Source organism: Epinephelus fuscoguttatus, linkage group LG6 (assembly GCF_011397635.1).
Source record: "Epinephelus fuscoguttatus linkage group LG6, E.fuscoguttatus.final_Chr_v1".
Taxonomy (NCBI): domain Eukaryota; kingdom Metazoa; phylum Chordata; class Actinopteri; order Perciformes; family Serranidae; genus Epinephelus; species Epinephelus fuscoguttatus.
In genome coordinates this window covers 12,759,838-12,774,377 of record NC_064757.1, presented here as the reverse complement: position 1 = coordinate 12,774,377, position 14,540 = coordinate 12,759,838, and the positions used below count along the sequence as shown (strand labels likewise).

The following is a 14,540-nucleotide window of genomic DNA, read 5'->3' as shown; positions in this document are numbered from 1 at the left end:
TATAACCCTCACTCAAACAGCCCGAGCCTGTGCTGCGTGTGACAGTGTGTGTGTCCGTATGCGTGTGTGCATCTAATAACTGCTCATTACGGCACTAAATCAGATAACAATTCCCAAACCGCCGCAGGCTGCTCACTACACCTTCATTGGGCTGCTGTAATTGTATTGATTGCAATATGGACCAATTATTGAGGGAGCAAAGCAAAACCAGATTGAGTCTCTGAGGCTTTAAGCCTCTCTCTGTGTGCATAAGTGTGTGTGTGTATATCAGGTCAAGTCAAGGGTATTTATGGAGCACTTTAACCAAACAGGTTTGCCCCAGAGTGCTCTACGGAAAAACAAGATACCCAAATTAAAACAAGGACAATAAAAAAAATGATTAAATAAGTGCATCATAAACTCTAAGAAACAGAGCCAAAACCTGTGAAAGTGGATGTGCAAGTGTGTGTGCCTGTGTACTCCCACAGATTCACAGTGGATATGTTTGTGCTGACAGAAGTGAAACATTAAAGCCAATAGCCATGCACATTACCATCTTAATATTTGGCAGCTTGCTCACACTATTACTGTTGAAGGCTTTTAGCAACAGATAACATAAATAACTTCCAAATAAAGTAATAACTTGTCAGAAAACATCTGAACTGAGTCCAAAATATATAAAACTTGATCATGTAAAAATCCCTTTCCTGATAAACACTTAATCATGATATCATGAGACCTTGTTTTTGTCGTAATTTGCAAAAAGACGAGATGGGCATTAAGTTTTAGTGGTCGGCTATTGGACATTCAAAATGCACAATGATTTCTCTTCTAGTCTGTCGATCAAAATGTAAGGAATGTCAGTGATTGAGGGATGTGTGCAGATTCCCAGAATTCTAGCCATACAGGTGATGATGTCCCAAACTAGGCTTGGGAGGTATCACGGTATTATGGTGTACCAGATATGACTTTCAAAATTAAGTCATATCTTTATATTAAACTCATGCGGAGAGCTACCCTGGAAATCCAGAATTCTCGCTAGAGCACAATTTGAATTTGCTCAGCGAATCACTCTTGCAAACAGTAATGATGCTCATTACCCATGCCCTTGGAGCTGAGCTGCACCAATTACATCGGTGTATCTGATATAGACAGGCCACAGGCAAGCTAAACAGATGACGATAGCGGTGCGACGGCGAAGTCCGGAATCAGTCAGTAAACATTGCAAGATGGCTACGGATGAACACCAGTTGTTTGAAACAGCTTTGGCCGCTACAATGAACGAGTTAGACTTGGCTTTTTCTCTAAAAGAGGAACAGAAGAGGGCGCTCGAATCTTTCCTTTGCAAGAAGGATGTTTTTGCTGTTTTGCCGATCTGATCTGGCAAGAGTCTAATCTACCAGTTAGCTCCACTGCAGCGCTCTGGATACGTCACCCCGTGTATTGTTCTGATTGGTCATAGTGTTATCCAGTTGCGTGCAGTGATATTTTCAAATGCATGCTTGGTGCCGCCCCTCGAGTTGGGCCATTTGCATTACTCATAGCCAGACCCTAAATCTTTCTAGATTTGGGTCTGGATTTCCAGGCTAGCGGAGAGCCTGCATTGAGCAGGTATTGAATGTAGTGGACATCCAAGACCACTAGAGGTCAGTCTCTACTGGTGGAACCATGGATATATTAAGAGACCTGGATACAGTGCTGGTGGTGGGACCTCATTCATCTCTCTGAAGGCTGCTCAGTGGCGCATGACATTACTTATATTATAGGTGCTGCTTCTGGATCATCGGGCCCATACAGCAGGCACACTAGAGTCTTTCTGATGGGCCGACTACTTACAGTTTAGGACTTTGCTAATTTGAATTGGGATAAAACTATTTAATATTGCGGCTCTTTTAGACTTTCCAAATGTTATTGCAGCGAATGGCTCCAATCCTGATACTGAAACAAGTCATTTCACAGGGGTTGCAGTGCTCAAATAAATTCAACCACTGATTTGCAGACGTATATTTCCCAGTTTAAGCCTACGGGAAAAGTCTTTCTGGGCCCAGTGGCATCATGTGAAGGGCTTGAGAGCTGTAATTCTACTGTTTGGCCGCTAAGAAAATTGACTTCAAAACCTGGCACACCTCCTGGGGGCCTGGGTAGAACAGGCAGCTAAGCTGGCCAACATGGCGACAGCAAGTGGTGGGGATAACGTTACAGGATTGTAAACAACCAGTGAGCAACAACAGAGAGATACTGCAGAAAACACTGCATATTTTCACATCTAGGTAGGTTGAAGGTGCACCACCTTGCTATCTATGCCACGGTAATTTCACTAACTGTAACGTTAAGTCTTGATGTTAACTAAGCATGTAAAGTTGACTTAATTGTAATGACTTTTTATTGACTAAAACTGGACTAAAACATTCTGGGTTGTCGTTGACCAAAACTGCACTAAAACATTGCATTGTTGTATAAACTCACCTATCAGAAGCAAAAAGCATTTTAGATGGCAAGCTACCATTAACAAAGTTGGCTAGCCACTCACTCTTTCTTCATTTAGGACAACATTAAATTAGTTGTTACACTCTACTTTCATTTAACAAACAGTATTATTCATTCGCATATTCAGTTTTTGACTTGCATGACAGTGTTTGACTGTATTTTGTCTCTTTCAGGGCTCCATATCATTCATTTTCTATGGTTAAAAGAAATGCTTGAACTTTGGTTTATGGTGTTTGGTTTAACCTTTGAATTTTGTTTTATTTTATCTTTAGAAAGCTCAAAAACAAAAATCAAGGTTGTTTTCTACTTTGGAAAAGCTGACATGGGGCTTCTTAGCTAACAACAGCAGTTAATAGATTTTATTATATTTTCGACCATTAAAGCAGGACATTTCGACACATTTAAGAAGGCTTTAAATTGCTTGACAGTTCATATATTATTAGCTTCTACAAGGCCTGAAGATTTAATAAAAGAACTACGGGCCAGACCAATAAAAGACCCAACAACTGGTATGACTCAGTTGACTTTATTATGGTACTATTACAGTTCTTTGATTGTCCGCCAAATTTTTTTTGTGTGTGCTCTCAAATGTCCTTGAATCCAACAACGAGCCAAAAAAAGAATAAAATAAGGTCAGGCTGTAAGTTAATAGGCAGCAAAGAAGTGCTGCAGAAGCAGAGATTTGCTGTGTTTTCTTCCTTTTCTGCATATTCAAGCCGAACCTATTCCATAATTATATCACAGTTAATATCATAATTGAATTTTGTGTATTTAAATTAGGTATTTGAAATGTGTGTTTATCTCTGTAGTGCTCAGTAACCAGGCTGTGTGGAGGAGACGATGCTTTTTGTTCCTGAACTGCCCATCATGTAACTCTGTGATATTAAATCTTATGTGTTATCATTTAATTTCTCACAATTTGACAAAAGCCTTTCAGAAAGTGTGGGCGTTTGCAGTGACAGTTAATCAGGCAGTGTTGTGTGTACAATTGTTTTTCTTGAAATACTTCCCATCATTCCAATATTGAACTTCTGTAACAAATGTAATCCCCTTAAACAGTGGAAAACAGATCCTTTTAAGTGTTTATGTGTGTGTTTGTTACCTGAGGCCGTAGTTGTAGGCTAATGTTGTTGGGGTCCAGGGCGAACAACACCTCCCGTGCTCCAACGTACAAAACCCTCTCATGGTTGGACAGAGTCAGCATACTGTAGTTGAATACTCCCTGAATGCTGAACCTCGCCATGCTGTCCAACACATCTGGATGAAGACACACAGAGGCATCATTACATTACTGATAATACATAGCTACAAAATATCTCATCTTTCTTTTCAACTGGTCTACTGACAGATGACAGAATAAAACCTGAGAAGAACATTTCACACATTTCTTGTTGAAACTGGTTGATGTCTCAGTTTATTCACACCATTAAGCCTCGCCCACTCCACCACCTATAGCTTCATTTCATCCATTCTGCTCGTACGGTACACGGTGCATCTCACCCACATCTTTGCTTTTCCGTGTGTTGCACACAGCTTTCAGATTCACAACCTCTGAGAGCTCCTGCACATTTGAACCCTGAGGCCAGATCTTTTCATAAACTTCCACTACATTAGTCTGAGGTTTCTACAGTCTTTTGCCTGCTTTTCTCCCTCCATTGTGAAAGATGTCGCTCACAGTGACAAATGCACATAAAATTGAAATACTGTGAGTTACCTTCAGCTCTGCTGAAAGTTTCAACAGCTTTTAGTCTTTGTTTTGGTGTTATAGCCCACAGCTTACACTACCTGCCCTGGTTTTATGTTCCCAGGGTCCTGTGTTCCACAGCTCGATATAACATACAATGGGAACCTGTGGAAAATGTCTCCCAGCTCTGTATTCGCTTAATGACATGGTTTAGGTTCAAGAGTTATAAAATTGTACCGACACAGATCTTTGTCTAAATATAGTTCCTCTTTCTGTTAGGAGAACAGGTCCGAAATTAATTACCACCCAAGAAATTAAACTACTATAAAAGGAATGAATTAACTGGAAAAAATAACAACTAACTAATTAAGTTATGAAAAAAGACGTCTCTTGCCAAGTTTAATTCCTATTTGTGAACAGGTTAAGGTAAAAAAAAAAGCAGGCCAAAGATCAAGATAAGGTGAGATATCAACTGGCTATTCCCACCTACAAACAGGTTAGGGTTAGGAAATAAGACCTGGAAAGGGAGTTCAAAACCTCAACATTTAATCTGACTTGTGAATTTAAATCTTACATTTCAATTTATTTATGGCTCTTCATCTGATACGTGTAATGTATTGATAAGCAGATTAAACCAAAGCTATTTTCGAGACAGAGAGAGAGACAAAGTTGCATGAATGCAATAGGAGGGTTGATGTGTGTTAATAGATTATGGAACTGGGGAAAATAGGACCCTGGGAACATAGGACCTTAAGAACACAGGATCTTGGAAACATAGATACATTTCTGCTAGCTATAGATAGCTTTTAACAGCCAGATATTTCCCTCAGGAGCTGGTGGAGAACAAAAAGGAGCTAAAAGGAGATTGAATAGTAGACTCGCATTTGCCAGTGGCCAGCAACATGACTCAAAATTTCTCAGTGTTTGCTTGTGTAAACATGATGTTTACAGCTTGTTGTACTGCTCCCAAGTGGCCAAGTGCCCTCTCATTCCATTTAAATGGCTATAGATTCAATTTGAACCCATTCACAGTGAAAGTAACAAAAAATCAACACTACATAAACACAGCTGAAGTTATGGAAAAAAACCCAAAACATTTTAGTTCTCATGGGTTTAACCCATTAGGTCCTAATGAGTTTGCTGAGACTACTCACAGTATCTATCTCCAGGATCTGTTGTAAATGATTCCTGCAGGATGAAACATTGCGTAGAAAGATTCCCAAGCTCTGTATTTACTTTAAGAACCTGAAGCAAAAGCCAATCTCCAGGACAAGTCTGAGATCTGCATGTCAGAAGTGAGATAAGGTGGTCGTCTATTTAGAAAAGCTGTACAAATAAACAAGAAGCAGTGATGCACTGGCCTTTCCAAGTGTTGTTTTGATGAGTGTAGTGACGTGCACCATTACAGCTCCCATGTCATGAATATAACAACAGACTGAAGGCAGCATCTTTAAAGTAGAACATGATGAATACAGATGATACCACAATCTAGCTCTGATATAAATGACTGCAGGTCTGAATCCAAATCTTTTTATCTACAAAAGAAACTAACCTTCAGCAGCTTAAATCAGCCCTTGCTTTAATGTGAGTTTTGAAAGTGAGTTTGTTATTGAGCCAGATGCCAGGAGGTTTGTATTCATACACTTGTTCAATAAAAATTCCATTAAGACTGGTAATTTTCAAATTGAGAAAATAGGCTAATCTTGTTTTGGAAAACAACTTAAACTGTGTTTTGCCTCAATTGGACACAGCGTTTAGACAAAAGATTGTTAAAGAACTCCTACACGCAGCACTGCAGCGTTAAGAGGAGAGCAGTTTGATCTAAGCTATACAGAGCACCTATACACAACAATACAGGGATTTAGAGTTGGACTTTATTGCAAATGGAAAATGAGATCCGATGTGAATAGAATGCAGAGCATAAGAATACAGACTGACTGATAATGGGCGTAAATCTGCAGGTGTGATTAGTTGATTATCTGTGCTGCACATCCTGATGAAGATCAGTTTAATAAAAGCCTAAATGAAGCCTTTTACTCTGATTAGGCTATTACTTACAGCATTAATGGAATATTAGCATCCCAATAAACCCACTTATTGACCCTTTGACATCAAATAGCTAAATCAATGTGATTTATCTTCGGACTGCCTAATTTGTTTAGCGGATGCTTATATTTTTGGGTTGTTTCTCATTTCAAACAATCTCAAAAGAATATGAGAAAATCACAAAATGTTCTCTCCACGGTCCCATCTGCAGGGTTTGGTGAAAAACCAGAGCTGACTTTTTTAAAGATGCACCCACTGTTTTGCTGTTCACTCCCACTCACACATACATAAAGACACCCAAATACACACACACCGTTCAAATCCCCTGACTAGCATACAGACAAACTAGTGGTGCAGAGCAGATGAGAAAGCAAGACAGAGACGGGAGGAACGAGAGAAAGGATGGTGTTTAGTTTTCATTATCCACACTCTTGTTGCTTGTAGTGTCACCTTGTTCTCCGTCTCCTTCTCTCTCTCGCTTTATCTGGGCTGATAGAATGTGTGCAGAACGCAAAGAGACGACAGCCCGCGCTGCACGTAATGCGATCTCATAAATTGAATAAGAATATTCCTTTTTTTGTTTTCTACAGCATGAATATTTTCACTTCTTTTGCCCGTTTCCCCCCGACTGAAAATAGCAGCTGAAATCCAGGGAGGGAACGGCAGGAACTGGTGTGATTTATGGTGTGACTAACTGCTCATGTGACGCTGTGGCCTACTTGGGACTAAATAGACTTATATACACGGAGCAGGCTGTACTGGATGAAGGAGAAGTGTGTGTGTGTGTGTGTGTGTGTGTGTGTGTGTGTGTGTATGTGAGACAAAAGAAAGGATAGGTTTAAAAAAATTGAGGCTTGTTACTGAAAGCCCGATACCAAATTACAGCTATTCAACCTCAAGCCTGTTGTTGGATTTTGTTTAATTTGCTTCAAATACAGGGTAATCCCTTTCTATACCTGCTGCACAGGATGTGAGGCTTTTTATTTTATTTTAAACCATTGCTTTCAACTGAGTGCAAAACATCAATGAACTGACCATTTTAGAAAAAGGGAGGTGCAGAAGCAAGACAAACAAGAATCTTGGACTACATCACTTAACTCTGATTGGCTTCCCTGGCATTCTGATCCTAACTCTAACTTATCTCACTTCTTTTGCCTAAACCTAACCAACCCAGCCAACAAAGGCAACGAATACTAGCCAATCAGAGGGAGAGTAAGGCGAGTCATGCCTTCACTATCCTAGCAAACGCAACTTCACCTGGGCACCAGATGGATAGCATGACAATTTTTTATGTTTTTTTATGTCTGTTTCCCCCTGTCTTTTATCTTAGAATAATCATCTAATTCACTGCAAAGCTGCAAAATTGGAGTATAAAAAAAGGAGCTTTTATTTCACATTAAACATATAGCAAGTTGAGCCTGACTGCACAACTTGTTAGCCATGATAAATAGCAGTCTGCTATACCACTGTGCATCTGTCATATGAATCCAAAATGTGTCTTTCTAGACCCTAAAAAATGTTTTTTTCCATCAACAAAGCGGCTTTCCATCAAAAGAAGCTCCCCTTAGAGAACTGGGCCAGCGGACTCCACGTAATTTGAGTTTTAGACCCTGACTTACATACTTCAATGAATTTGCGATTTATCTCGTCCAAACGATGGACGGACCAATGAACGCCGGGGGTCTAGCGATTAGCCAATCAGCGCCACGCTGATGTCAAGCTGTATGCCAGTGGGTAACTGGTGAGGATAGCAACAATGGCGACCGCTACAGATCCTACAGACCACATTAACGATACTATCGAGGTATTTCGCCACTACTCACGTTAATGGAGGACCAAATTAAGGAAGGTGCTAAACTGGATTTAACGGCGATGCAGCTGGGCGTGCATGACGATGGAGACATTTTAAATGGGCAATGCTCGCTTGTTATCGGCACCCCCGAGGCATAGATACTAATGACGTCACATTCTGGGTGAGTCGTTGACCTCTACTAATTGGTTAGGGAAAAAATCAAATTCCCTCCCCCTTGTAAATTGCCTTCAATGGAAGCCATGTCAGACTGAAGGTTCTGGGAGCTTCAGTCTGACACTCAGGCTAACAAAATATAACACAAAAAACTCTCAAGTCAGCAAAAAATGCCACTTACTGCAGTTATTGCAAAAAATGCCCACTTATTCATGTTGTCATACATAAACCAAAACAATATAATTCCCCACTGTTCAAGGAAAGCTGCTTTGACTATTTTCATGCGTAAAGATACCAAACGTTGCACGTTTTATCTATTGACTACAGGACTGTTCTATAAAAGTCCACAACCACAATATAACCCTCCACTCAAACCCTGCTGCTAACCAGCTTACATGTGTGTGTTTGTGTGTTAACACACAGCAAACATTAAAGCAAACACAGCCAGTCAGATCTGGTTAAGTTATGGTTAAAAAAACCTGATAGGCGACATGCTGTGAGACATACAGGAGGATGGAAGGAGAGAGATGGGAGGAGAGGAGGAGAGGAGGGAATACGTAACCAAAGGAGGGAAGGGGATAAGTACCGAAGTCAGCTTATTATGTGAAGAGCAGCGGTGTATAAACATTGGAGGGTATGTACGGATGAGGGAGCTTGATGAGAGTGAGTGAAGAGAGAGAGAGAGAGAGAGAGAGAGAGAGGGAGAGAGAGAGAGAGGCGGCATCCTCAGGGGAGAAGTGAGCACATCTGCTGTGTTCCACACAGCCGGGCAAGAAAACTCCAGAGCTGACACACTTTTACTTACACACACACACACACGCAAGCTCACACTTGTGTTGAGGTACGTGGCTACACACACAAATCAGTGCACGTCTGAACACATGAACACACTGAATACACAAAGTTTATAGCTAAGCTAAAACACACATTGCATTTGCGTGCGCGCACACACACACACACACACACACACACACACACACACACACACACACACACACACACACACACACACACACACACACACACACACACACACACACACGCTCACAGAGTCCTGAATAGTTCTCCAGGGTACCTGCTCAGCGACTTGAACATCTCTCCACCAACAGAGGGAAAGTTTTGCTCCGAGTGGCTTGTTTGAAGTGATCAGCGGCTCTGTCATTAAGAGGCGATACGGGCAGAAGCACTTACCATCTGCCACCACACCGTGGCAGCCCTGAGGCTACCTGCTGCGTGTGTGTGTCTGTGTGTATGTGCTGAAACCTGAGTGAGTGTGGGTTTCTCTGTAGCAGACACAAGACTGTCCCCACCTGTGGTTCATCACTATTTATGTGCAAGTAAACAAGTGTGTATGAAACACAGTGTGTGAGTTCAGATGTATGTAAACACCATCTGCAGGTTTTAGAGAAATCTTACGTGTTCGGTGTTTTTACAGCTTTGGAAAATTGAACGTCAGGAAAGCTAAAGTGCCAAAGAAAAGGAGCAATCCTGTACTCTAGTAATGACTGAGCCGAAAAGGCAAAACCCCAGCAACAATAAGGACTGCAAAGCATAAAGGCAGCACATTATACTTCTAACCTTGCACTGAATATACAGTAATTGCAGCACAGATACCTTCTACTGTAAAAGAATCAGCTCTGTATTTACAGTGTGTGAGACATTTAAAAGCTGTTTAGACCTTAAAACTGTTTTGAGACCTCTCTATCATTTTAAGGGCTGGTGAGTGTGTGTGAAGGCGGTTTGGGTTAAATTACGGGCTGTAACAGTTTGTGTATTTGTGCTGAACCATCACGGCATGGGGGCCATGGTTCGGTGCATGCAGCCACATATAGAACACACGGTATGTAAGTTGATGCACGTAATGTGGAACTTAAGTTCACAAGCATGGGTTCTGCCCGGATACATTTAGCTGTACCCAATTAGCAACATGTGCAGAGGTTGGCACAACAAGCAGTAGAAGTGCCATTAGAGTCAGTCACACTATGGGTCAATGCAAACAACGGTTGAGTTGGAGTTGAAGGATGTGAATGGAAACACATCCAACATGATGCATACTCGACGGCCTTTAGACACAAAAGAATAGGATAAAAGAATGACTGATGTGAATGGCATTTACATTGGCATATAGCTAAGGTGGAACTAATTGTAACACTCCTCTTAATGCACAAGTTTTATTTTCAACTTCCAATTATTTCGTGTTTTAATTTCATAGCATAAGAGATTCTTTTCAGTTTTATAGCCTGTTGTGACCTGCTGTCTATAGGGAGTGTTTGCTCCCTGACCAAAACCAGGACGTACGAGGACATTAGTCCTGTGCTCAGGTCTCTACACTGGCTTCCTGTGGCTCAGAGAATAGATTTTAAAGCAGCTCTACTTGTGTACAAGTCTCTCCACGGCCTAGCACCAAAGTACATCTCTGACATGTTAGTGCCATATGAACCATCTCGGACTCTGAGGACCTCAGGGACCGGCCTCCTGCTGGTGCCCAGAGTCAGGACTAAACATGAGGAATCAGGATTCCAGTTTTATGCAGCTAAAATCTGGAACAGTCTTTCTGAAGATGTGAGACAGGCCTCTACTCTGACAATGTTCAAATCTAGGCTCAAAACAGCTCTATTTCACTGTGCATATGACTGAAAGGATCTTATCTGCACCCTTCTCTTTTAAAGTTCATTTTATAATGATTATTTATGTTTTTATTTTGTATTGTGATTTTAATGCATTTTCTTGTTCTGTAAAGCACTTTGAATTACTTTGTGTACGAACTGTGCTCTACAAATAAACTTGCCTTGCCTTGCCTTGCCTCAGTGTTGGTCCTGTGTAATATGGAAGTGTTTGAAATGATCTCCATTTTTTATAATGAAAAAAGTTCTCCAAAGTTGCCGGTGGGCAAAATGCTCTCAGTGCCCAGTAAGAGGATTTAGTCTGTCTTCGACACTACACTACTGTCTATTCTAAAAAAAAAACAAAAAAAGAAACATATTCTTATGTGTTTGTTATTTTCCTGCTGTACCGAACTGGCACTAAACTGTAACTCCTAAACCGAGGTATAAACCGAACAATGACTTCTGTGAACCGTGACCCCCCCCCCCCCCCCCAGTTAAATTACAAGGCCTTTGATGCTTGCAAACAACAATTTTTAGAGAGCAGAAGAGCAAAAGAAAAGAGAGAATACAAATATAAGATTGTGAATAAGAAATAGAGTGCAGAGACGAGGGGAGACGTAATGAGTCCAACAGATGAGCAGCAATACAAACAAAAGGGCAAATAGAGAGCCAAAATAAAAAGGGAGAACATAAAAGATAGACAGCTCAGAGGGCCTGCCCGAGGTCAGTACCACTGGAAACAGACATGATCAGAGATCACTACTATACAAGACCTCTTCACCAGCTGTGTGTGTGTGTGTTTGTCTTTAGACGGGTGTGAGACTGTGATAAAAGAAGGTTATAAAACGAGACAAAGAGAACAGCCATTTGGAGTTGTGTGTGAGTAGGTGGATTATATATTGTGGATAACAATACCTAGCCTACATTTAAATAAAGAGATCTTGGGGAGAAGAAAGTAGAATGCAGACATGAAAAATGAGGTTTGAAACATGCTTGAGAAAGGTAAACCACCCCAGTGAACCTGTGACTCCCATTTGTTTTGTTTCAAAGATCAGTGTTGAAAGAGGTACTGTGATCCTCCACCAGCAGCCAGTTAGCATAGCAAAAAGACAGGAAGCAGGGGGACACAGCTAGCCATGCTCTGTCCAAAGGTAAAAAAACCTACTAACATCTCTAAAGCTTACTCAGTACTGTGTTATATCTCATTTGCTTAATCTGTACAAAAACCAGAGTCTAAAAACAACAGGTTGCATTATAGTTAAGCTGACCAACTGCTGGCTGTAGCTTCATATCTAATGTACAGACATAAGGGTGGTATCAATGTGGTCAATTAAATCTTGGTGACAAAAAGATTAGCCAACACATATTTCACCAAAATGTCAAACTATTGCTTTAAATAAAACAGCAATACCACTGTGTAAAAATGTCTAACATTTACAAGTTTGATGAAGTGAAAGTGGTCAATAAAAGTAGGCTATTAACAGCAACATGTACATTAAGTAACTAAAGTAAAAGTGATCATAATGCAGACTTTTGCGCTGTATCTTATATCACTGAGTAGGAAAGATAATTGATGCAAAGATGATGATGTTGTGTAGCCAGGTTGTTTAGGCATTCATTATAACACAAATTGGTGGTGGTGATGGGGGGCACACATCCCCCCAATATTTAAATCTGCTTAATTATAATCATATATTAATATTTATGTTGACAGCAATAGCTTTACATTTATTGCATATCCTATAGTAAACTGTATAGCTGTGCTTGCTTATGATAAACTTCTAGTCCATACCCATTGGTAGCTTTGTCACCTTCTACCTATGCCAGTCCTCAATGCCTATGTGCAGTTTCATATAGATTGACCATGTCAGTGAGTAGAAAAATGTGGGACACTCAGAATGACTGACTGACAGAATAACACACTGACAGTTTCCGTGATTATGTACAGCATACCATACCATGAATTAGTCATACCAAAAATTAGAAAAAAACAACAACATTCGGCCACAGGGGGAGCCACAGCGATCGGTCGCATTTCACAAACCTTCCACTCTATACACTAAACAGTCATTTTTAAGCATTTTTTTGTTGCCTACCAAGTTTAGTAAAAATCGATGTGGCGGTTAGGCCTAGATAAGAAATTAGCTCTCTAGCGCCCCCATTTTGTTTGATGGGGTCAATAATGGAGGGGTCCCCTCAGATTATGTGTGGTCATATGCCTACAAAGTTGCGTGGTGATCGGTGAAACCCTTGAGATGTTATACACCTTTATGTGATGAGCCACGCCCTCCGCAATATTCATTGCCTTATAGAAGCTCAGTTTAGTAAGTTTTCCAACTTTTGCCAAGAGGGAACTTTAGATATTGGTCCCTAGATTATGTTCACCCAGTTTCATGCAGATCGGTCAAACTTCCTAAGAAGAGATAGATTTGAAGTGTTTTGCAAAAAAATTCAAAATGGTGGAAAATCTGTATAACTGGAAGTTCTGGATTCTTGAGGCAAATTTGTTCCTCACGAGGAGAGGCATCTCTGTGCAAAGTTTCATGTCTGTACGACATACTGGGCATGAGATATGCCCATTCAAAGTTTGCAGTTTCAATCGGTTGCTTATTCAATCAGCGCCATGATGTGTAATGTCTTTAAACTCGCAATATTTATGTTAAATCTTAATCTTGTTAAAAAAATAAAAAAGTAATAATGGCTGTCAAGGCAATATTTACATCTGAAATGCAGATGTGTTGAAGTATGAAGTAGCATAAAATTCAGCGATGATTGCGAGGTTATAAAATTGTGAAATAACCTCTTACTGGGTTCATGACAAAAACGTCTGAGTTGTTAGCTTCTGCCTGAGCATCCTTGGGTGCATACCAAGAGAAAATTGTCAAAGGGTCCCAGTATACAACTGCAGAATAGGTTGACAATTGCGCAACTGTAGACAAAACTTTATCAAGAGGGTGATACAATGTAGCAATACACAACACAACCACAGTCTTTATGAAAAGCATAATACGAACTGGTTCAATTCTTGCAGTGAGAGGTCGTGCATAGTTAAACAGCTAACTCTTGAATGTGTTTATCTGCTCGGAATGCTGCAACAAGGATGAAACACATTCACTTTGATGGATTAGCTATCAAAACCTTTCAAGGCTATGCCATATGATTTCATAGTGTACTAAAATGCACTGAAACCTCAGGCTACATAAAGGCAAGAAACCAAGCTGTGATAGTATGGGATTCTTTGGGAAGCGGACAACAACTTTTGTTTGACACTGACTGATGGAAGTCCATCAGTCACCATCAGCGTACCTATAATGTATTATGTGCTTGTGTCTGTGCTTCAATGTGCCCTACTTCCACGTAGGGTATCTCAGGGTCATCTCACAGACTCACCATCCAGCCCAGCCCAAATCAAACCAAGCTAAACCAAGCCAGACCAAACACAACTCCCATGTGAGGCTGAGGAGGAGGAGAAGGAGGAGGAAGACGAGGGGGAGCGCCTGTTGCTTCACGGCCGGCTGGAAAGGTCTCGATCCGGGCCTTGCCTCTGTAATCTTCCTCCATCAGCCTTCCAGCGGAGCTCCAGCCTTCCTCTCCCTGCCTGCTATAAATACATCCAGCCTCTGCTTATAGCTTCTAACCGCCGAGCCACTCACACACCAAACTATGATTAAAGGCCTATTTTGGGGAGAGCTTTGAAGCAGCAACAAACACCAAGTGAGAGGCAGAGACAGACAGACAGAAGGGGGGAGAGACGTTGTGCAGCGCCCACACA

General features: G+C 40.9%; 1 protein-coding gene across 1 annotated transcript in view; it reads right to left on the bottom strand.

The window, feature by feature from the left end:
- The window catches only part of sema4c (sema domain, immunoglobulin domain (Ig), transmembrane domain (TM) and short cytoplasmic domain, (semaphorin) 4C), a 123,266-nt gene that overhangs the window by 35,360 nt on the left and 73,366 nt on the right, over nucleotides 1-14,540 (bottom strand). The window contains exon 4 of the mRNA XM_049578965.1: nucleotides 3,569-3,723. Within this exon, the coding sequence (XP_049434922.1) occupies nucleotides 3,569-3,723 (155 nt within the window). The remainder of the gene's footprint in view (nucleotides 1-3,568; nucleotides 3,724-14,540) is intronic.